This window comes from Ctenopharyngodon idella, chromosome 3 (assembly GCF_019924925.1).
Source record: "Ctenopharyngodon idella isolate HZGC_01 chromosome 3, HZGC01, whole genome shotgun sequence".
Classification (NCBI taxonomy): domain Eukaryota; kingdom Metazoa; phylum Chordata; class Actinopteri; order Cypriniformes; family Xenocyprididae; genus Ctenopharyngodon; species Ctenopharyngodon idella.
The window spans coordinates 4159659-4185075 of NC_067222.1; the positions used below are offsets into that span (position 1 = coordinate 4159659).

Here is a 25417-nt window from a genome sequence, read left to right on the forward strand (position 1 = left end):
TCATATTTTTGTGGTTTTCAATTCATTTTTAATTATATTAAATATAAAATAATGTTTAGTTTTTCTAATATTGTATAAATACTAAATATGTGACCTGACAGCATATATTGCTTTTGTGGACTGATAGTCATCACTTCTAGCAGAGTTAGTGTTGAGGGATCATAAAAAAAAAAAAATCCATATTTAACAAGTTATAAAGTAAAATATCTACCTTCCTCCAGACCGCCTTCTGTATTCAACTTAGGAAGAAAGTGTAACGCCTCTCGCAGTTCTAAGTTGAATACAGAAAGCGGTCTGGAGGAAGCAAGATATTTTACTTTATAACTTGTTAAATATGGATATTTTTCTTACACAAACGCATTGCTTCTCGTCAGGAGGACTTTATTAACCCCCCGGAGCTGTGTGGAGTACACGTTTATGATGGATGGATGCACTTTTTTGAGCTTCAAACAGGTGGTTTCCGTGTACTTCCATTATAATGCTTGGATGCGTCAGGATATTTATTAATATACCTACGATTGTGTTCATCAGAAAGAAGAAAGTCATATACACCTAGGATGGATTGACAGTGAGAAAAACTTGGGGTGATTTTCATTTTAAAGTGAACTAATCCTTTAAGTACTCACCCTCATGTCGTTCCACACCCGTAAGACCTTTGTTCATCTTCGGAATATAAATGAAGATATTTTTGATAAAATCCAAGAGGTATATGACTCCTCTATAGACAGCAATTTAACCACCACTTTCAAGGTCCATAAAGGTATTAAAGACATCGTTAAAATAGTCCATGTGACTGCAGCGGTTCAACCTTAATGTTATGAAGTGATGAGAATAAATTTTTGTGCCCAAAAACAAAACAAAAAATAACGACTTTATTTAAAAATATCCTCTCTTCTGTGTCATTCTTCTATGCTGTTTACGTTGAGCTCTTCCAGGCTTTAAGGATATTGTTGAATAAAGTTTGTTATATTTGTTATTTTTGTTGAGGAATTGTTGGTCATAGGTAAAAATGTAATCTGTCGGCTAACATGAGAATGTGTTTTGAAATGTTAAAATCATCTTGATTTCTGTTAAAGGTAAAGTTAAAGTTATATTTCACAGTCGAATTTAAGAAACACAGATGGAAATCATTATAATAAATATATATATATACACATATTTAAAGTTTTTTTTTTTGTGGCCTCTGTCTGCCTTGGTAAAAACTAATGTTTACTATACTTGTTATAGCTCTTGCATAATGTGAGTGAAAATTAATTTGTGTTTTTGGTGTCTGACAGTGTTGACACAATATAAGTGATGGCAAGGTAAAAAGCACATTTTGATTAAAAAGAGAAAAGGTATGAGGTTGTATCAAAGCATAGCTCAGTAGCTTAGTACATGTAAGATACATAAATGTAGTTTAATTTGTCCGAGTATAAGGTTTTTTTTCAAAATTGCATCCTGTTTTGTCCCACTTCTCAAGAATCAGTGAGCACACAGTTCTGATATTTTCTTCCAAATGCGAGTAAATCGTAAATGGTGTTATACTTGAGCCTTAGGGGCTATCTACAAAATAAGAAATAAAGTAAGGATGACACAGATTAATCACAGCAGGGTAGCTTGCATTTTATTAGGCCACAGAGTTTGTGGAGGTTTATTTCAGTCAATGTTGTCAACACTCAGTAGCCTACTTATCACCGAATGACAACTAGCTAGCAAGCAGGTATTGAAATGAGCCTCACAAGTTTTTTTTTTTTAAGGGCCAAACACATCAGAGTCAAATTAAATTGTATTAGACTAGACTGGGCCATTCCACCGAATGGGTGACATTTGTTCGTTGAAACTTTTCAAAATTAAACTTTATTTTTTATATTTTTTCAACACTGAATCTAATACTACACATATTTAACTATTCAAAATGTGTATTGGTCAATCTCAGGCAACTTTATAAATTTTTTTTTTTTACAAGGTTTCAAAGCAGAACATTGATGCATGTTTTCTCAGTCCTGTTACCAAAACTCATATGCCATCTAAAAAGCATGTTTAAAAGCACGTCAATTAATTCCTTTGTATTCACCTCAAGAAAGTGTTTATTTTAAAGAAATTGTTGGTTATTTGTTCAAATAATTGATATTTGTGACAAAAAAAATCACTTTACATTAAAGGATTATGGAAAAAAAAGGAACTGGCGCCACGTTCGTTCCGTAAGTTGAATAGGGAAGGTGTAGGACATACAGCGTAAGCTTTTTGAAGAATACGAAAGTGCGGTTTTGGCGGAACCACTTGAAGGTGATCATTTGTTTATATAAAGCATATACATTTAAAAAAATTATTTTGAAAATGACCGATTTTTTCGCTAGATAAGACCCTTATTCCTCGTCTGGTATCGTTTAAAGCCCTTTGAAGCTGCACTGAAACTGTAATTTTGACCTTCAACCGTTTGGAGACCATTGAAGTCCACTATATGGAGAAAAATCCTGGAATGTTTTCCTCAAAAACCTTCATTTCTTTTCGACGGAAGAAAGAAATACATAAACCTCTTGGATGACATGGGGGTGAGTAAATTATCAGGAAATTCTAATTGGAAAGTGAACTAACCCTTTAAGGCAAGGTGTATTTTAATAAAAAACGCAAAACATTTTTTTCATTTAAAAGAAGACAGAAGCCTCAGGTATATCATTTTTTAAATAATTTAATTAATTTAACAATTGTATAAATGATGGACCAAACAAAACTGATAAAAACAGTGGTTTAACTTTATTTTTTTAGAAAAATAAATAAATTTAGTAACAGTAATGAACATTTTTTAACAGGAATGAACACTGGGTAACAGGAATGAGTGTCCGTGTGTGTGCATGTGTGCGAGAAAGAGTGTGTGTACATGGTCGTGTGCATGTGTGTGAGTGAGATTTCTGTGTTGAAGGGATGTGCTGTGTGCTAGTAGTACATCACAGTGAAGGAGATGTGTGCTAGTAGTGGGGGGGGGAGAGGGTTGCGGGTGTGTTTCACTCCTTCCCTTGCAGCTTGCCATGGGTGGGTGTTTGTGGCAACTGCATAGTATGGTTTCTCTCCATCTTCTACAAAAGATAAGAAAGAGAAAGACAAAAAGATTAAGTCACTTCGTGGTGGGCTGCTGCAAGTATGGTATTCACACTGTAAAACTAATCCTAAAAATCTACAATTTAAGTAATTTCAACTGTAAAACTCATGATACAGGTGAATGGTATTATATCAACTATCACACTATTAAATCAACAAAACAGAGAACTCTACTCATTCCTGTTACTTTTACTCACTCCTGTTATTTTTCATATAGTAACAGGACTGAAAGTAAAAGGATTGAGTTTTTAGGCAAAAAATAATCAAATACATGACAAATTGCCACATGGAGTACATGCTAATAGCATGAGGACACTAAGCAAATTCTAGTGACTTACTTAAAGTTAATATTTTTAAAATAAACAAATAACATCTAAGAAATAATTTGGGTAACAGGAGGTACATTGAGATTGACCTACAATTTCATCAAATATACAGAAGTTAAAATGAGAGGACTTACTTTTGGTCTTCTCATGGCCTGCATAAGATCCAGATGATGCAACTTCCTGTTGAAAATGTGGCATGTGGCATGTTCTAAGTTTTTTTTTTTTTTATAAAGGGCAATGTGTGAGGGTAACAAAACTGAGTGAAAACCTGGGGACAAGACTAAAATGTGTATTTTATATAATATATTATGGATTTCACATGAAATTTCTTTTTGTTTAGAATAGATGGTATATGGAGTCACACAGCAATGCAAAAATAATAAGATTTCTGAAAGATTTTAATGATTATATTTCATGATAAAGTTTAGGTTTAGATAGCGGGGACAAGTAACAAATGCTATTTTTAAGTGTTCTGAGTAGTTTTTAATAATGTTTTAAATTATATGTTTTAAATTTGCAGTTAGAGTAATGTTCAGGACATTTTGCTTAATAATAAAATGTATTTTAGAGTTAATTTTCATGCATATTTATACATACAATGTCCTTGGGACAGAAATGTTACCCATTCGGTGGAATAGTTCGACTAGCACGTGCTAGGTTATTCGCTCACATTTGCTGCTGTAAATGCCTAAATGCCAGTAATCAATCAGGCAAAACAGCTCAGACGATTTATTACAAAAACTATTAATTGTTTTGAAAATGTGAACAAGTGCAGTTTACATTGAACATTGAAACTTTATTACCTTATCGAAATAAATAATCCATTAAACAAGTTGCAATTTGAGCAAAGTTCCATTCCTTTGCACGTTGTCTCAAAGACACGCCCACAACAGGGGAAATCATGAATATTCATGCCTGCGCCACCCAGTGGTACCAAATAATATCTCAGGAACCGAATATATTGTAACACCGGGTATGTGTTGTAAGAGGTTTGAGTTCAGCTTGACTACGAAAATCATTCAGTATGGTATTGCCACAATGCTTTTTTGTCAGCATTATCTGGCCAAACATTATTTGTTATGAAAATAAATCAGCTATTATGATTTATTTTGATGTTCAAGACATTCAAACACGGTCATCTATTGGATATCCACCTCAAGTTTTGAATCAGTTGCATAATTTCACCACTAGATGTCAGTAAAACTGCACTGAAATCTCCACTGCGCACAAAACTTGGACAATAAATGAAATGGTCGAGACTATGTTGGGCTAGCTTGTCACAAGTGCTTACATTATACTCTCAGTAACTAGTCAAAAATCCATGCCCCTAAACGTGTTCAATGTGTCCATTAGCTTAATTGTGTCTGCCTTTCAGAAATATTCACTGGAATAGAAAGTGGGACTAGCCACGGTCTTCACAAGACAAATTCTTTGTGTGTAAACATATTAAACAGTCTCTCTGACTGTAATTTATTCACATACATATATTAGTTAATATCGCTGGAGAGTCAAAGGTCCACCCTAATATTTTCTTAGACGTTAATTTTTGAGGCATTTATTTATTTTATTCCGTAGGCCTACGTTTTTAAATGCATGAAATCAGTGAGCGGCAGAAGTCTGACTGTGAGGGACCGTGACAGCGCCTCCAGCGTGTGTTTGTGGAGATGTTTTACAGTTCCTGCAAACTCCTGTTTATTGTCCATTATGGTCTGTAAGTCTCAGTGTAACGGCATGTGTGTATCCGCAGGGCCTGATTCACTGAGATCGATGCCGTTTCCGCTCCTCTTAGGTAAATGGTTGCCTAGGAGACGGACAGGTGCATTCCATCTTACAGTCCTGAGGGGGAAGCAGGAAGACAAATGCTCTCCTTTACTTCCCCATCGCCCTGGAAACACTACTCACCCGACTGGAAGTCCAGCTCGGCTCGCTGGAATTCTCTCAGTGAAGATTCCAATTCACACATGTATAACCTACTGTACGCTAGAAACACGTGTTTCATTGGTGACGGGGAAAGTAGCTACTGTAGGCTATGTTCTTTTTTGAGTGTCGTGAGACAGACAGTTGACGCTTTTCTTACGCTCTCACGCACATTCTCACTCAAAAAAACAAAACAAACAAACAAACAAAAAAAAAAAAAAAAAAACGCGGAGCAAAGAGGACTCGGACAAATTCGGTGACATACAGGGCAGAGTAGGTTACTTTTGATATAAAACAAAGTCTCAGCTTTCAAATTTTGTATGTTTTATTATAAAATTCAAACTAAAACTACCGTTCTGGCGCTCTTAATTTGTGGTGAGATCACCCCTCAGTTTAAGCGGCACGTGAACCGATTTACAGCACATGAATGAGCATCAGAGGGTATGTTATGTTGAAAGAATCAGTACAACTTGATGAAATGTCATGTCTTATGTAATTGCTCAATAAGTGTTTTAACCTCAGATAAAACAGCCTGTAAACAATATCATGCCACGTACACGCTAAAAAATGCTGGGTTGTTTCAACCCAAATTAGGGTCAAATATGGACAAACCCAACCGTTAGCTTAAATTTTTAACCCAACGGTTGGGTTTGTCCATATTTGATCCAAGTATATTGTAATGTTACATTTACCACCGAAAAGCCACAAGTTGTGTAGTAAAAAAAAAAAAAAAAAAATGCACTAGGCCTAAGCTATATCACGTAATCATTATATTTTTACTCTAATAGTAAGTTACTATAATATTAATAATATTATAAAAACGACCTTACACCGATCAGACATAACATTATGAGCACTGACAGGTGAAGTGAGTAACACTGATTATCTCTTCATCACGGCACCTGTTAGTGGGTGGGATATATTAGGCAGCAAGTGAACATTTTGTCCTCAAAGTTGATGTGATAAAGCAGGAAAAATGGGCAAGCGTAAGGATTTGAGCGAGTTTAACAAGTGCCAAATTGTGATGGCTAGACGACTGGGTCAGAGCATCTCCAAAACTGCAGCTCTTGTGGGGTGTTCCCAGTCTGCAGTGGTCAGTATCTGTCAAAAGTGGTCCAAGGAAGGAACAGTGGTGAACCGGCGACAGGGTCATGGCTCATTGATGCACGTGGGGAGCGAAGGCTGGCCTGTGTGGTCCGATCCAACAGACGAGCTTCTGTAGCTCAAACTGCTCAAGAAGTTAATGCTGGTTCTGATAGAAAGGTGTCAGAATACACAGTGCATCAGTTTGTTGCGTATGGGACTGCATAGCCGCAGACTAGTCAGGGTGCCCATGCTGACCCCTGTCCACCGCCGAAAGTGCCAACAGTGGACATGTGAGCATCAGAACTGGACCACGGAGCAATGGAAGAAGGTGGCCTGGTCTGATGAATCATGTTTTCTTTTACATCACGTGGATGGCCGGGTGCGTGTGCATCGCTTACTTGGGGAACACATGGTACCAGGATGCACTATGGGAAGAAGGCAAGCCGGCGGAGGCAGTGTGATGCTTTGGGCAATGTTCTGCTGGGAAACCTTGAGTCCTGCCATCCATGTGGATGTTACTTTGACACGTACCACCTACCTAAACATTGTTGCAGACCATGTACACCCTTTCATGGAAACGGTATTCCCTGGTGGCTGTGGCCTCTTTCAGCAGGATAATGCGCTCTGCCACAAAGCAAATATGGATCAGGAATGGTTTGAGGAGCACAACAACGAGTTTGAAGTTGACTTGGCATCCAAATTCCCCAGATCTCAATCCAATCGAGCATCTGTGGGATGTGCTGAACAAACAAGTCCGATCCATGAAGGCTCCACCTTGCAACTTACAGGACTTAAAGGATCTGTTGCTAACATCTTGGTGTCAGATACCACAGCACACCTTCAGGAGTCTAGTGGAGTCCATGCCACGATGGGTCAGGGCTGTTTTGGCAGCAAACGTGAATCAACACAATATTAAGAAGGTGGTCATAATGTTATGCCTGATCGGTGTCAGCAATTGTTTAAAAATCAGTTGTTAATTAACCTTAATAATAAACCAGCTGACAGGGTTCCCTGTATAGTTTACAACAGTAGTTGAGAAAGACCCCCCTGCCACATTAAATCCATCTCTGAGTCTCTGAAATCAAGCCAATAAATAAATAATTCTGAATAAACTAAAATAAACTGTAGATAAACTTAAGGGTTTCTTCCCCATTCTTTTTATGCAAAGAATTCCCAAATGATCCCTTACAAGGGACCCCCCTACTAAAATATAACTTAACTATATTTTCATGTATTGAATTATAGTTGTTTCCAGAATTTGCTGCTCTACTACATACAAGTAGAAAGGAAATTATTAAAACATTATCTGTAAAATATTTACTAAGAATTTATTTACTATTTATAGACAATATACAGACAAAATAAACTCCACCAAATGCTGAAGTAGACAAGTTTATTTATGTAATAATAATGATGAAGGTCATATTAATGATTTAGTAATAAATATGATGTCATAATAATGATGATAATAATGTCAGAATAACAAACAGAATTTTCATCTGAGGCTTGTAGCGATAGTAGAAGAGAAGGAAAACACAAACTGATACCATCACAGATCTGTAGGGCTTCAGAGAGACATTTTTATGTTTCAGTATTTCACCTTTAAACCTTTTTTTTTTTCAAAGATATTTTATCATTTGAATGCTTACAAAAATGAGAAAGAGATAGATTTTAAAAATCCTTACAAATAAACCTTATCGTTTTAGAACAAAATACAAGATTTTGCTGGGGTGGAGCAGAGGTATGAGGAGAGGGGGCTGATATTTACAGCACAGCAGAGATAGAAAAACAACCGTTTATCACGGTAAAACCAAACAGATGCTCTCTCATTCACTTCACACACACACACACACAATTATTCTCTTTCTTCCTTCACCCTGGGTCAGACCTTTTAATATAATACACGTATGAGGTGAAGTGATGTCTGATGTGAATATTATGAGTGTAGATGCTTCAGAATTACAATATATGATCTATGAAAAGTATGTGAGCATTCCAGTTTAACCAGTTTAAGCAAATCCGAATGGAATCTTTATTTTTTTATGCTGATTTTAAAGGGGTAATCTGTGGAATTCTTTGGAATGCATTTAAATGCAGCAAAATGTGGAAAGCATCATCAAAACAACAGAAGAGTTTAATAAACTGAAATAGGATGGAGATGTGTAGAACTTTATGAGTGATGAGTGATCCAATCAGGGTTATTAAACAAAAACAAAAACCATAAAATATTTTCTTTACTTGAAATAAAGTAAATGTTAACTGAAACAAAGTATGTACAAAGTAAAAACATGTTTATATATATATATATATATATATAGATGACAAAAACAATAAAATTAGTCAACTTTTATTAAAAATTAAATAAAATGAGTAAACTTTCCAAAATTTTGATAAACTATAATGTAAAATTAAAATAATAATAATAAAAAAAAGATGAAATATTTGCTTACCTGCATGTCATTTGACCATTAACCAACAACCGTGAATGTGAATATGTTGTTAAATTATTGAAATATTAACTCGGGTGTTCAAGTAAATATTTTAGGTCAAAGGGATTCGACCGGCAAAAAAAGCTGGGCAATCCATGATCTAAACTGTTTAATAATCAGTAAATGTAAACGCCTTAAACTGTTCTTTTAATGGATAAAAGTCATAAAACCACATCAGAACACATTAATCTGATTTTACTTTACATATAAAAAAACTAAAAACTGTAAAGGTTTGGTTTAGATTAGTAAAAGTGCTAAATAAAGGGACTAAATAAAGTCTCATGGTGCGTTCACACCAGACGCGAATGAAGCATTAAGCGTGAGTGATTTACATGTTAAGTCAATGCAAAGACGCAAATAGACATCCTGCGGCGCGATTTGCGCGAACGAGGTGGCGCGAATTGAGCGTTTCCGGCGTTTGACGCGCGTAACGCGGGATTCGCGCAAGTTGAAAAATTGGAACTTTTGGCGAATATTCTCGCCGCGTTAACCAATCAGGAGCTTGCTCTAGTAGTGACGTGATTACGATGTAGCGAGCGGAGGCAGAAATCCGAAACAACAATGGAGGACAATATCATCATCGCTGTACGATACATGTTTGTACTTTTATAGAAACAGGAATAAAAAGGATCTTGCTTGGAAGAAAGTGAATGAGGAGGTCAGACAATCCGCTCTTTACTCAATTTGAGCTATATATATATACATATTGAGACAATAAGCTAGCTAAAGCCGGCAAATTGAGCTTATTCACCATATTTTACAACTACTTTCCCGCTGACGAGTTGATGTGTTTATTCAGAGGAAGTGTGCAGAAACGAGACTGGAGCCGCCTGGGAGAAGCCCCTCTCATGACGCGAATTCGCTTCTGTTGTGAAGTGAATTTCACGCGCGAATGAAGCGAGTAAACTCGAAATGTTCAAGCGTCCAACTACGCGTGAATAGCGCAATTTATTTGCGCAAGTCGCATCTGGTGTGAACGCCCCATCAGGGTTTGTTTACACGACAACACGGAGAAAAACTAAAAACGGAGAAGTCTTTCGCATTTTCCGCATATAGAGGACAATATGATCCCAACAATATGATCAAAACAATCCCCATTCACACGGATCCAAGAAAATGACTAAAAACGCTGTATTATTCATGCCAGGCCAGTAGATGGCAATGTCACTTTGTAAAGAAACACTATAGACTATATCCTATAGACTGAACACATAATACACATTATTTCACAAATTCATTTTCACAAATTCGTGTTTTTGTAGTTTTGTAGACGATAACAGTATAGTTTTCAAAAACTTCCACTTTGAAACTCGTTTTCAAGAGTTTGCATTTTCAGACCCCCAAAACGCTGTTGTCATGTAAATGAACAGCATAAAAAGTTCTCAGTTTTTAGTTGAAAATGGTGTCATGTAAACGGTCCCTTAATTAAACTCTAAACATGCCAACGGTTTCCTGTAGCTGCAAATAGAACTAGCTTAATATAAAAACAATATTTGTCAATGTGTAAACAAAAATGTACCAGAGGGTACAAGCTGAATGATAAAGCCTGATTTAATTATGACTGGATTAAAATGGAAAAAAAAATCCACATCGCACACACTCACAAACACACACACAGCCCCTGCTCTCAACCCCCGTCATCCCGATAATAAATATGTGTTATGTATGTACAAATACAACTACTGTTACACTCTTCACATATATGAATACATTCTTGAAAACATGTGGAAAGGGAAAATGTGCTTTAAAAATTCCAGCCATTTCCCCAAATAAAATTCTCTGTTCGTTACACCCCCCTCCCCCCTACCTGCAGGTGTATCAAACCCCCAGAAATACTTCATACAGCTGACAAAATATACCAAAGAACAGGTTAACAGTCACTGTTTGTGTAAAACATCATTTCAAGGAAGCATTTAATGTAGGTGTAGATAAACATGTGGATATATTTGTCATATAGCACTATGATAATTCAATGAATAATACTTTTCTTTTCTCTCTTTTTTTTTTTTCCTAAGTTAAATACTATATGCATCCGCGGTTCGGTTCATTTTGGCTGGAAGTTTGTCCCCTGGTTTAAGAGTAAACATCGTAATCTCACTCTTCAGTCAGGTGAGTTTCATAGACCGGAAATCACTGATCAACGTCTCTCTCGGCACAGGATCCAAACGGTGGGAACGTTTGTTTGGATGGAGCGTCACTTTATGTTTTTGTATTAATGCAGAACCATTGTTTTGCATAAACTGTTGCATAAATATTATGATTTACACAGCAATTCATTCTGCTCATAAATCATAAATGTGGCCCTATCGTGGTAAATATAGAAACTCATCCAGAAATCTACAACCCACTGAAATGCATCGAAATAAGTGCAAATAAAAGGCATAAAATAAATGTGAATAAAAGGCAAATAAAATGCATCATGATTAGGGGTGTAACAGTACATGTGTTCATCCCGAACCATCACGGTACAGACGTCACGGTTCGGTTCATACAGTCAGACGATAAAAACAGTCAGTCACAGGCGATCCACACTACAATCCAGAAGGGGGCGCTCATGGTAATGCAATGCTGTTTGCTAACCTCCAAAACAGGAAAAAGTGCAGAAGAAGAAGAGACGATCTAGATATGCGTGTAATCTCTCAACAAGTATTTCAACTGCGGAAAGACATCAATAAATCAGCTTGAGAATAATATCTCTCATAGCATTACATTTACCTCAGGCAAGTCATTCAATGTCCACAGCATGTTAGTTCACTAGAGAAATGAACTCTAGAGGGGAAATAAATGCACTATATTAGCTTATATATTCATTATATTTACTATACCTGTTAGTAATAAATTTGTCATGAAAACAAGTTATGACAGTAAATCATAAATATAAATTATTATATTTCACAAATGAATTACCGAACCGTGACTTCATTACCGAGGTACGTACAGAATTTCCTACATTATATAATATAACACTTGCAGAGTGTAAAACAAGGTTAATAGTCTTCTAAATGAAACACGGACAGAACGAATATCAATGTAAATTGTCTGTAAAACCATTCTTATGTAAATTGTTGCATTCATTTATGAATCTTGAGTTTTTGCTCCGCCCCCTCTGAACCAACACCCCCACCTCTTACTCCACCGCCGGAAAACATTGATCAGTAGTTGACATCTTTAGTTTCAGAGTCCCAACCAGGAACACCACAGGAAGTTGGTCAGCAATCAGGAGAGTTATGACATCAGCCACAGGAAGTGAACGAGCGGCTCCACCCACATCGAATCCTGAAAGTGGTCTGACGAAATCTCTCTGCAAGAAGCGGATGAATGGATGACCAATGAGGACGTGAGCTGGAAGGCGTGATGCAGGAAGTGGTGCCGTCCGTGTGGCGAGCCTTTCTGGGAAGTGTTGCAAAGCGACCAATCACAGAGAGCACGACAACTCTACCCACAGGAAACACATTTGTCATGCAGCCTTCAGCTTGTTTTGACTCCTCCCCTGTCATATATTGTCTCTGATTGGTGGATGATGTTGTGGGCGGGGCTGTAGCATGAGGATCCCTGCACAGTCATATCAGTGTTTACTGTCCGTCACGTACACGTCTCTGCTCCCTCAATGAACGCTAACATATAGAAAAATAAAATGTTTTTGGATGTGTTTTCTTCTTTCTTTCTAAACTGTTTTATATTCTTGTCCTTCATGTTCTCCACTGGCACACGACACACACTTTTCTTCGTTCTCCTCTGGTTTTCCTTTTCTCATGATGGTCCTTGCTGTCCTGAAGTGCTCAGTTCAGATCTCTCGCTCTTTCTGTTTTTGTTTTTCTTTCGCTGTATTTACTGAAAAAGCAGAAGCAGATGGATGAGCATTAATGCAATGATTCTTGTTGTTTCATATCATTTCAGTTTTAGGGTGAAATTTACAGCAGCCCCAAAAAGTGTTTGGACCAAGTGTGCGGCACGTGTCCTGAAAAGTGAAGCCAAGACATTTTGATCGCCCTCTGGTGGCTGGCTGCAGTATAGGTCATAAACCTCGCCCTGTCCATGTAGTCAAACTAAAAAAAAATGTAATTACGCTTCAAATATTTTTTTTCTCCATCATTTTAGGTAGTTATTACCACGCTGACGTGTTCAAGTGTTCGTTTTTCCACTAAGTTTGATTTTAGTTAGTTATTTGATGCTATAAAAAAGGGGTGTAACGTCATGATTAACAGCTGTGCTTGCGATTGAGGGGCCATTTACACAACACCGTTTTCAACTTAAAAACTGAAAAATGCATTTTGGCCGTTCATTTACATGACAACGGCATTTTGGGGGCCTGAAAGGGCAATCTTTTGAAAACAGGTTTCAAAGTACAAGTTTTTGTCTTATCTCCGTGTAAACTACAAGAATGTATGAAAACGGTGACGTCATGCGCATGCGTATTACTTGTTCAGTCTATAAGCGTGTAGTTTTTTTTTTTTTTTTTTTTTTTATACAAAGTGACATCGCCACCTACTGGCCTGGCATGAATACTACAGCATTTTTAGTCGTTTTCACGGATCCGTATGAACGGGGATCGTTTTGATAACATGCAAAGGAAAAACGTTTCCATTTTTAGTACATTGCTGTCATGTAAATGTACCCAGAGTCTGTGGGAGTGTGTGTTTTTTTTTTGTTTTTTTTTAACAAAGTGACATTGCTAACTACTGGCCTGGCAGCAGAATACGATTTTTTGTCATTTTCGCAGATCATTGTGAACAGGGATCATTGTCACAATGCTGTCATCTGTACGTGAAAAACTCAAAGGAAAAACATTTCTGTTTTTAGTACATCATTGTCGTGTAAATGTACCCTGAGTCTGCTGGAGTGTGGACGGGACCTTGATATTGTGGCTCCACCTCAGGATCCCTACTATGCAGACTCAGGCTCCAAACAACGTAATGGGCAATAATGGTTTCTGGGATATTTTGGCTTCATTTTTCTACAGTGGAAGGAAGTGGAGACACGTCGCCCATCTTTTTCTTTTTCTTTTTTACAGTCTATGGTTTGGACACCCTTGTAAAGGGGAGAAAGATAGTGACGATTCTCTGGGCCTCCAGCTTTCAGGGAGGCCCCCGCAAATTCAATCGAGGGAGTTCACCACCTGTGATGCAATTTCAAAAGAGAAGGAACCTCCAACCCCAGCTTAGCTACGGCCCTGTTTGTTACACATAAAAAAAGAAACCTCATGCCGTTAAACATGGCTAAACAAATCAAGTTTTGAATCTAAATGTGAATGTTTTTATGGAGAAGATTATAAATGAAAAATAACTTTGTTTGAATTTCAATATTTTCATTCTTTTTACACAAATCATTAAAAAAAAAAAAAAAATGCAATAAAATAGTATTAATAATAGTCATTTTTAAGCATTGTTGTTTAGTTTTCTTGTTGTAAGTGAACAGATCTAATATAATAAAAAAAAATCCACTATATATGTGTATTGAAACACTTAGGAAGAGAATCATACATGTATGAGGTTGATGAAAAAAAAAAAAAAAAAAAAAATTGCTTCTCTTGTACATTTAACTCATTTGTTTAAACATTTTAACCGGAAATCAAAGATAGAATACAGTTTTTAAATGACTTAAGGGCAAGAGAAGTTAACCTTTAGTCATGGGTATATTGTATAACAAAATATCAAAGCAAGTGTAATTTACTTTAAAGAATGACAAAATAAGCACATTTTTCAAGCACAACATTTCTTAAACATTGTTTAAAAGTCATTGCAATGTGTCCAAATACGTTTTTGGAGCCGCTGTATTTTATTTACTAGATTGTCGCCAACTTGACAATTATACAAACCATCCTTTTATATATATACTGTGTGTGTGTGTGTGTATATATATATATAGTAAACAACAATTAATTTTCCATTTTCATGTTTACAGGACACAATTGAACATGATTTATGGTTTTAAAATATAATAAATATACATTATATAGGCAAGAGACGCCAGCTCATGTAAGCTCTTTATTTTATGTAGACATATTCATGAATTATAATTAACTTGTATATATAAACATCAAATATCATTTTCATGGGCAAAAAGACCACATCATATACCGTGTTGAATATATTAAACCAAAGTACTTTTGACAAAACCCTCAGACAAAAACAAAGGAAAAATAAATTACATAGAGTTTAAAATATTATTTTCAGACACATAAAATCCACTATATATGTGTATTGAAACGCTTAGGAAGATATAAGTATATATACATGTATTTACAAACTTTTTTGCTTTTTTTTTTTTTAACCGTGTCTTTTATTTTTTTGCTTAAACAGCAGGTAAACACGCTGGTCTGAATGAGTCGAGACCTGAAGATTTCATAGATGTGAGTAATATTCATATCAATCCTTGTGCTGATATGCTGACTTTATGAGCTGCAGAATAACTATACGGTGTATTAAAAGAGCTCATATGACCCCTCATGTGATTAATAATACAGTATATCAAAACAATAAGCAAATACATGTTGTGTATAATTTAAACTCATCTGCTGGTTCTTTGTACATTAATGTGAGTCGACACAGTGGAAATAAACAACAATTCACATCTTTCACATCTACAGAGGCTCTCTCTGGTTAAACATCAGCAGCAGCAGCAGCATTAACAGGTCAAAGCAGAATAAAAGTGGAGGAAATACAGAGAGGAAAACCAACAGCAGCTGTTGAGAATTAAATACACCATAATTCAGGGCAAAAACATGTTTTATACTAGATTGTAAACTATTCTTTTACACTTTAATGCAATTTCCCTTTAGAGAAGATTTTGTTTTATATTTAGACCAAAGTGTTTCCCTTTTAAAAAGAAGTTTTATATAGAGAAAAATAAAAGGTTTCAGTCTTGCTCTTTGGTTGGTCATAAACTGACCCAGCCCTTAACGTCTGGAAATATGCAAACCGAAAATTGTCAAGAGCTCTCTCAAAATGGCAAGCTAAACCCCTGAAGATCATAAAAACCATCACAAAAAACAAACAAACAAACAAACAAAAAAACAATGTTAATGCTATGTAAACGGGGTCAAACAGACAGCATCTGCTCACATCTGTTTACACCTCTGTGCTCTGGCTGACAGAAATAATATAAATTATAAAGGAATGTGACTTTAAGAGATGCAAAAATCTGCAGCAGATTTGACAAAAAAGAACAAAAATTAATTGAAATAAGATGTTCTTAACACTCTTAAAAATTAAGTTCTTTATTGGCATCGATTAGAGCTGCACGATTAATGGTAAAAAGATTGCAAACACCCACGCGATCTTATTTTATTAATGACAACGATTCGCCCGTGTCTACAAAATCATACCGGAACATTCAAAGCTGTGTTCGTGCTGCAGTCAGAGAGAGCAGTTTTGAATCACACGGTAGTTATTTCTGTGTTACAAATATTCAAATTATCGCAGAAGTGCTGAGATAAAAGTTTACGATAAACCACCTTTTGAAACTAACTTGGCGCTTCAAATAACGGTTGTATCAATTACATCTTACGCCACTAGGTGGCGACAAGGGACTGTTAAAAATGTATGTCATTGAATCATTCATTCAAAAGATTTGTTCAAAAACACTGATTCCAGTAATGAAACAAGTGTTTATTCAAAAAAAATTAAAATTTTTCCAGCAATTAGTATTTTGTCAGAATCTCTAGTAAATAACATGGTATATTCAGAATTGTGGGAGAATCGTGATCTCTATTTGAATCCAAAAAAATCGTGATTCTCCAGAATCGTGCAGCTCTACCATTGCTGTTGCCATAAAGAACCTTTAACATCCATGGAATCTTTCCATTCCACAAAAGGTTCTTAATAGTGGAAAGGATTAGATTTTTTAAATGTTCTTCACACTAAGAAAAAACAAAATGGTTCTTTTGAGTATTGTTGACTGAAAGGTTCTTTGAGGATCCTAAAATGGTTCTTCTCTTGAGGCTTTCGCACCGGAGGAACATTTTTATAGTTCCTATAGCTAACCGTTGACGGAAGTACCCACTTTTTAGCGTGTTCTCACCACTGGGAATGATTTTAGTTATAGGAATGCCTTTTGGGGGAACTAAATTAGCTTCTATTCAGAGTAGGGTCAAAGACTATAGATATAGTAAGTTGGTTCACTCCTATTACTTATGAATGGGAGAAACTGCAATGCGCAATATGGCGGAATACGTCCCGCCATCTAAGTAAAAGAGCCAATCGCTGATTGATAAAGTCATTGAGTCACTGCAGCTGCCGTTAGAAGCTCCAATTCCTATTGAAACCTCAGACTTGCGCTTGGGACTGCACATGCGCATTGGCTCATCTAGCCTGAAAAACACATTTTTTTAACGCTATTTGAACATAAGAAACAACATTTATGGGACAGTTCATGTCAGATTTTGTTGCTGATTTGAAATACATTATTTAAAGGTGCAATATGTAAGAATTCTGTCCGCTAGAGGCCTATTCAAAACAAAAGCGTAGCTTGATGATGGCAAGTTTGAGTGCGGAATCTTGGGACATGTGGTCTTCACATCACAGCCGGTGCAAAAGAATAGGGATAGGACTCGGGAAGAAATCATGTTAATGGATGCGATTATTAACGTTATTGTAGTATGAAGCAGAGCAGGACCGAGTGTTGTGGGAGCTGAACGAGGCTGCTGGAGCGATTGCGCAACACACGCCACGAGCAGCAGAACTTTTATTATGCTACAGTCGCCGGCGCCGCTGCCGCTTTTCCGGTCATGAGTATGAGGTAACGCAGCTCTGTTTATCATATTAGATACATTTGAGTGTGTTGAAAATGTTATAACGTTACTCTGTGCGTTCGCTCGGCAGCTGCTGTGAGACACTTGTTTGAGACACACTGCAGTAAGCTAGATCGATTTTAGAATATCATAATGTTGGATGGCTTGTGTTGATAAATGGCATGCAATCAATTTTAAAACGTATTGTATGATGGAGAAAATTCTGTATTACTGTTACTAAAAATAAAGCTGCATCTGATTATGCTATGCTAGCTACTTGACGTGTTTTTCTCTGAGGCATGGTAAAGCATGGTACTCGCAAAAAATCAAGAAAATTTGATTTAAACAATAAGACTAAACGTGTTGAGCTTTATAACAATAATTAGTTTTCTGTCTATAAACATAACCAAACAGTTGTTCCCTTGCCTATTAAAACATGTAATATAATAAAGCGTCTTTGGTGTTTCCATGGTTTCTACAAAATAAAACCGGAAACCGAGGGTAATGCGGGTATGACGCAATTGACAGGCGACTCCTCACACGTCCCAGAGCCTTGGTTAAAATTGCAATTTTCTCACGATTTACAAATAGTTGGAAACATTTGGGATATTGTAAGTACTCAAGTGAACAAAATATATAACACTGGCCTAGTGGTTTTTGGATATTTTACTGCAAAAACCTTACATATTGCACCTTTAATTGTGAGTTCGCCAACCGGTTTTTGAGATTTCAGGATTCCCCCATTCAAATAGATAGGACTTGGTCTTGGATGCCCAAAATAGCTGCCCGGAGGCATTGCAAATATGGCCGAACACATGCCATGTGAAAAACCTGCACCTACCATTTTAAAAAGGCATGTAAACACACAGTTTACATATACTTACTCCACGAACATGGGAAACAGTGATATATGGACAGACGGCGAAGTCCAGACACTTCTCAACCTTTACGCTACGGAGTTGTTGGATATTTTTTTATGCCGCAGTTAAATGACGTCGCCGTCGGTCGGCTTACGACACTTCAGAGTTCCTACTGGTGGTGCGAATGCAACCAGGAAAACGGCCCTAGGGGAAAATTTAGTTCTTGGTGGACCGATCTGGTGGCTAGTTCCTATAACAACCCGGTGCGAAAGCCCCTATATGACATCACTGCGAAAACTCTCTTTTGGAACCTTTATTTTTAAGAGTAAAAGAATCTGCTGATATGCTTGTGTGTAAACATTGTTAACTTTACCTACACTTATTTTAAGCCTAAAGTATAAATGTATCGCAGCACTCAAAGTTCAATCTCATTAAGGATAGAGCCCTAATTTCATGAATCAAATCACATCTTTCACAGCACATGTAAGTTATATTAGTCTGAAGCATCATTACATTTGAGCTCAGAAATGTAACGTTGAGAGTTTCCACCTTAATTCTTCTAAATGTCACACGACTTAAGGTCTCATGTAAAGTGTGTATTGCGCTCGCGCTGATCTCGTTCACATTTAATCATTAATTCATCCAGATCTGGAGTGAACCTTCTTATGACATCTGATGAAGACAAGAAACTCTCAGCAGACAGATGCTCTCCTCATGTCTCCCTTCATCACTTTTCCTGCTTTTTCTGTCTCTTTATGCTCCGCTGTATATCTCAGTGTGTTTTTCTAAATCTATCCATTTCTCCTTGTGTTCCTGTACATCTTTATTTGTCTACCTCCCCATGTCTCCTTACATATTTTCTTAAATCTAATTATTATTATTCTTAATTTCTCTGTATATCAGCCTAAACCTCCCCATGTCTCCCAATAAAAGTCTATTTATTATTATTTTTTAAACTTCTCTGTATATCCAAAATCTCCCCATGTTTTAATAAATCTCTTTAAGTTTTCTTAAAGGCCTAGTTCACCCAAAAATGAAAATTGTCCCATGATTTACTCACCCTCAAACCATCCTAGGTGCAGTGTTGGGGGTAACGCATAACAAGTAACTCCTACATCCTGCGTCATTCGTAGGATCCGCCGTCTGCCGGAAGCTAGTTATTTTAGATTATAAAGTTTTAAATATGGATATTTTTCTTACAAAACCCCATCGCTTCGCTTCAGAAGGCCTTTATTAACCCCCTGGAGCCGTGTGGATTAATATTCGATGGAAGAATACACTTTTTTGGCTTCAAAATCTGACCCCCCCCCATTCACTACCATTATAAAGCTTGGAGGATCAAGGATATTTTTAAATATATATTTCTGATTGTGTTCGTCTGAAAGAAGATAGTCATATACACCTCGGATGGCTTGAGGGTGAGTAAATCATGGGATAATTTTTATTTTTGGGTGAACTATCCCTTTAAATCTAAATATTTCTCCATATTTTTTTTTTTAAATCTTCTTTCTGTCTACATATTGCTTCCAAAGTCTCTTTGTTAACCTATAAAATTCCTTTATGCAATATTTCCATATATCATATGACGGTTTAATCTTTAATATATTAATGTATATGTACACACACATTCAGCATTAGTTAGTGTGAGTTAGACCTGTCCACTGTGTACAGAGGTAAATCTGTTAGTGCAAATGTGACGAATCCTCTCATCTCTGGAACGACATGCATAGAAACCCTTCAAATAAAAGACCAGCAACTAAACAAGATGAGCTTATTCATACAGCAAACACTATGTCAGACCACAGAGACTAGTAGACTAGAGTATGCTGGCGATATCTGGTGAGATACAGTGAATCTGAATGTCTGCTGGGAAGGTTGTGTGTTCAGAGAAAAGTTGAAGAGAGTCCTGAGATATTTTTGTCTCATGTCTGAATTTACACTAGCAGCTTATATACATGATAAACCCAATAAAATGATCAATGATGAAACAAAAACCCAAGCCAAATATCGAAATAGCTTCTGTTCTTCCCTTTTTAACAAGCTTTTGCAGACCAAACAAAAAAAGGAAACATTTCCATGTCTGAAAAAAAAAAGTAAATCCACATTTATGAGCTGCTCTTCTGATTTTCCCATTGATTTCCACAACGTCCACAGAGTTGTCGTCGGGATGAGGTCATCGGGTGACCTGGAAGCATTTTAGTAAATCGTACTCCGTGTAGCAGAGCGAGTCTAGTGGTTTTGAGTGTTAGTTTGCGTAATCAGTGGTTTAGTCTCTCTAGTAGGGCGTGAAGCGGCTGTAGCCTCCTCTGTACAGGCTCGCCTGCAACATCAAAGATGACAGAGCACCAATCAGAGTCAAGCTGGTGGCCACGGCAACGACGGAACTCCAGCTCCCTCAAATTTCCTTCCTTTAGAACAGAGTGTAATAGTAGGGCTCCATGAGTAAAAATCCCATTCATTTTCTCTATAGGGGTATTGACTGGGGCAGTACCCAAAAAAGGACAATGTTGTATATCTTATTTAGAGTATATGTACCCTTACGGTGTGTGCACACCAAAAGCGAAGCGAATATTTGTCTAGATTACTCACGGGATCACTTGTTTTTTCACGTCACTCATGCAATTAAAAACATTGCACGATGAGGAGTGTCTTCATGCACAATATTTCTTTCTGCCATTTTTTTCCGTCATATAGATAACTACTATTGCTGCTCTGTACCAAAGTCCCTTTAAGACAAGTACTTTCACTTGTCGGCCATCTTTGAAACGCCTCTCGGGCATGCAAGTGCAGCTTTGAATGGGGAAACATCAAATTCTCCAAAGCCGTTCGCCAAGCTTTCAATTAAATTTCATATTTGAAATCACCAATGAAATCTAACAAAAACTGTCTTAAAATTTTGTTTCTAAACGCTCGAATCATGACAAAAATTTTATTTTTCAGGCTGAATCAAGCTAATGCGCATGTGCAGTCCTAAGTGTGCGTCTCTATAAGAAGCGCGCGTCTGACTGTTTCTATAGGAACCGGAGCTTCTAACAGCCACTGCAGTGACGCGATGATTTTACCAATCGCCGATTGGCTCTTATTTAGAAGGCGGGACTTATTCCGCCATATTGCACGTTGCACTTTCTCCCATTCATAATAATACAAGTGACGCGTCTTGTGTTATTCTATAGTCTTTGTCTGTACCTGTTGTGGAAGTCTCAAATACGCCAGAATGCAAAACGCCACTGTGTCTGGGTTCACATCACCATCCAGAGGCACACACAGGAACTGCGCCTGAATGACAGCCGCTTCTAGAGCTACTTGAGGATGACGGGACGTGTCAATAAGCTCACGATTGAGGCGAATATTGCGCGTTGGCAGCAATTGTGTCACCTGGCACGAATTTGTGTCTTTGCATTGACTTTGACTTTGCAAATAATTAAATTTGCTTTTGGTGTGCACACAGCATTAGGGTTTTACTATGGACTTTTAGGGGTAAATAAGGTACAAAAAGTTGTCCCTGTATGGGTATTGCCCCAGTGAAAACCTGTTGTACCCCTAAAGGTACGAGTTTCGCACATTTTTCTGAGTGAACCCATGATTCTGCGAAGAAATCTCCACCTTTCCGGGGTTCTCAGAAGCGGAAGTCGTCATATTGTGTGAACTTCTATAGTATTGAAAGGTAATAACAACAAATATAATTTTTGTGTTCCCATTTTTGTCAGTAACAAAAGAAAAATAAAATTCCAAGATCCAAGATTCCACAGAGTTTGTCAGAATCGTGCCAAAAGAACTGTTTAGTATGGAAGCCCATTTCTGGTGCATAAGAAAAGAATTATTACATAAAAAGTCAAAATTCTGACATAAAAATTAAGATTGACATGAAAAGTCATAATTATGACACAAGTTGAAATTATGACAAACTAAGTAGAAATTGACAAATCGAAATTACGACATAAGCCAGTTATGAGGAAAAAAGGTCGAAATTGACATACTAAACCGAAATTGACATTATAATTTCTCATTTAAAAAATAAAATCTCAATCATGTCACAACTGACTTTTGTCAATTTCGACAACGTCATAATTTTGACTTGTTATTCTTATAATTTCAATTTAGTTTCATAATTTCGACTTTTTAAGTCATAACTTGACTTTTTAATCTCATAATTTCGACTTAGTATGTAGTCAATTCAACTTTTTAAATCATAATTTTTACTTTTTCATAACTGACTTTTAAATTCATAATTTGACTTCTCACAATTATGAATGTCATAATTTTGACTTTTTTGTCATAATTATGATTTATCAAACCAGGATTTTTTTCTTATGTGGCAGAAAAGGGCTTTCATACTGTAGTGCCTGATTTTCAAAGACTTATTTTGATTCCAATCAAAGTTTGTGGTTCATGACTTATGACTCTATAATGAAGACTTTCCCCTATAGGGAAAATGAATGAGAAAAGTGGGCGGCTCTGTTGCACTTTATTCCACTCAGACCATAACGGCATTGATTTAACGGTGTGTGTGTGTGTGTGTGTGTGTTCCCTAATGCTGATGCAGACAGAATTGAAAAGCAATAAAATTCAGATTTTGAACTATGAGAACTCTGATTTAGAAAACTTCTCTCAAACCTTCACTTTAATAATCGTGAGATCAAGGGGTCGTGCGGCCCATGGAGGGATCAGCATGTTTTTTTGGTATCTCATTACAGAGTCACTAACTAGCAATTTCACTAACGCTCCATCTGTCCGTATTGTGCAGAAATGGCATCGGTCGCCTTTGAAAGCATTATAGACCTCAAACTACGATACATCAAATTAATGTCGATGCTGTTCAAAGTACAATTATTCTCTTTAAAGTTGAGCACGTAGAAAGCTTGCAGGCGTCGGAGCGAGCGATGGTCTTCGAACATGCCCTGTGATACCGGACTGTACGCGTAATTTACTCTAGACCTTCAAAGGATAATTCTCCCTAATTTAAGGGGGAATCCGCTCACTGGTTTGGGTGGAAGCCTTCTGCTATTTCATGACGCTGGGAAAACCAGTAAAGAGAATTTAATGCAACCTCAGAGGAACTAATTATTAAAAGCAAAAAGCTCTCCCATCTCGCGCCGACGCGTTAATCAGTTATGATGAAAGAGCCAAAAACTAAAGTGCTCTTTCTCTGACAGATGAGGGATCGTTTGATTACTCTGTAAATCTGGAGTTCTCAGGTTCTTCTGCATCAGTACTCAAACACACACTCACACACAGAAACGGACAAGTCAGGTTTGGGTCTGTTCCAAAACCTAGTGAGCTCCCTAACTAGACATCATAGAGGTGCTTCAAAAGGAACTCAAAGGCCTGCAAAAAGTGATTTTTTTTTCTCCAGTATTTTTGGCTTGTTTTCTAGTACGAATATCTAAACATCCTTAAACCAAGAACAGTGTTGATTTAGTATTATTTATATACTATTACAGTATTTATTGACATTCTGAATTAGCATTTATTTTTATTTAATCTTAGTTTAAGTTTTAGTAATTGTATTATGTGCTGTTGTTGTTGTAAATTTCTATTTAGCTCTAATTTATTTTTTATTTGTTTTAGTTTGAGTAATTTTAGTACTTATAGTAGCCAAGGCAAGACTTTTTCACTTTTTCCATCTAATATTTGTTTTATTTTATTTCAGTTTTATTGCATTACCAAATATGATTTTTAATAGTATAGTTAACATGAAGTTTTTTTTTCATCTAAATTCATTTATGTTTTATTTTAGATTCATTTCAATTACCAAAAACTAATTTTTATAGTTTAGTTAACAATAATTTAAGTTTTTATATATATTCATTTATACTTTACTTTATTTAATCTGTATTTCAATTACTAAAAATTATTTTTAACAGTTTAGTTAACAATAAGTTTAAGTTTTTCCAATAATTTCATTTATATTTTACTCTATTTCAGCTGTATTTTAATTACCAAAACAATTCGTAATCATTTAGTTAACAATAAGTTTGTTTTTCATCTTATTTAATTTATATTTCATTATTTCAGATTTATTTCAATTACCAAAACAAATTTTTATAGTTAACAATAAGTTTAAGTTTTTCATATAATTTCAATTATATTTAATTACATTTATTTTATATCAGCTTTATTTCAATAACAAAAAAAAAATATTTTTAATAGTTAACAATAAGTTTTTTAATCTAATTTATTTGAAATTTTATTTTATTTCATCTGAGTTTCAATTACCAAAAAAATACCATTTTTTATGCATTTTGACATAAGTTTTTTTTTTTTTTTTTTTTGAGAAACTAATAAAAATTAAGTGACAAAAATGTTTGCCAAAGGGTTAAGAAAATAAACTTAATTAAAAGGGAAAAAATGGTATTTTCTGAGCCCACTGGCAGATAATTGTTCTCATTTTAAGCATAATCTCACTTAATTTAGATCATTTTTATTTTATGTTGTTTTGCTTCTTGAGTAAATGTATCTTGATTTAACAATTTTCAGATATTTACAATGAAACACAAGTCAAAAAAATATTGAGGAACAAAATCAACTTTGTGACTGCATTGCATCAGAAATATCATGAAAAATGGTGGACAAACAGAGAAACTGATTATAAATACCATTAAATATACCAAATACCAACAATAAAAAGCTCAATCTAATAAAAAAAAGACTATTTTAACACTTTAAGGTGCTGATTCAAATTGTGATTGATTCAAAAAGTGTAAAACAGTGCTCTGTCTAATGCGAACAAACTGTCTTTGTAAGCACTAGACAGGCAGCTCACTATGTTTTGGAACAGAGCCGCTGACGGGGCTTTTGGTCTCCGTGATGGGGTCATTTTTCTCACTGTTGAGGAAGAAACAAGGAAGGAAATTTGCAGGGAAGCAGGAATTAAGGAAAAGCGTACAGGCACAGTCTTAATTAAGTAAATGAAGAGAGTTTCAAACAAAGCGT

General features: G+C 36.0%; 1 protein-coding gene and 1 long non-coding RNA gene across 14 annotated transcripts in view; both read right to left on the reverse strand.

The window, feature by feature from the left end:
- Nucleotides 1-1722: 1722 nt before the first annotated feature.
- On the reverse strand, nt 1723-4323 carry LOC127509350 (uncharacterized). 2 transcript variants are annotated; one of them, XR_007929207.1, is made up of 3 exons: nt 4208-4323; nt 3539-3584; nt 1723-3056 (listed from the first exon to the last, which is right to left on the reverse strand). It is a non-coding gene; the product is annotated as an uncharacterized LOC127509350 (long non-coding RNA). The 2 variants fall into 2 exon arrangements; XR_007929206.1 differs by having other exon boundaries at nt 3539-4272.
- A 3460-nt stretch (nt 4324-7783) lies between these two features.
- rbfox3b (RNA binding fox-1 homolog 3b) overlaps nt 7784-25417 on the reverse strand; it is a 327667-nt gene continuing 310033 nt past the window's right edge. For 9 of the 12 annotated variants that reach the window (XM_051887972.1, XM_051887981.1, XM_051887978.1 and 6 more), the window contains one exon: nt 14868-20892. In XM_051887972.1, coding sequence (XP_051743932.1) covers nt 20743-20892 — 150 coding nt within the window. In that variant the 3' untranslated portion in view covers nt 14868-20742. Of the gene's footprint in view, nt 12728-14867; nt 20893-25417 lie in introns of those variants that run through there. The other 3 variants (XM_051887976.1, XM_051887977.1, XM_051887979.1) reach the window with 2 other exon arrangements.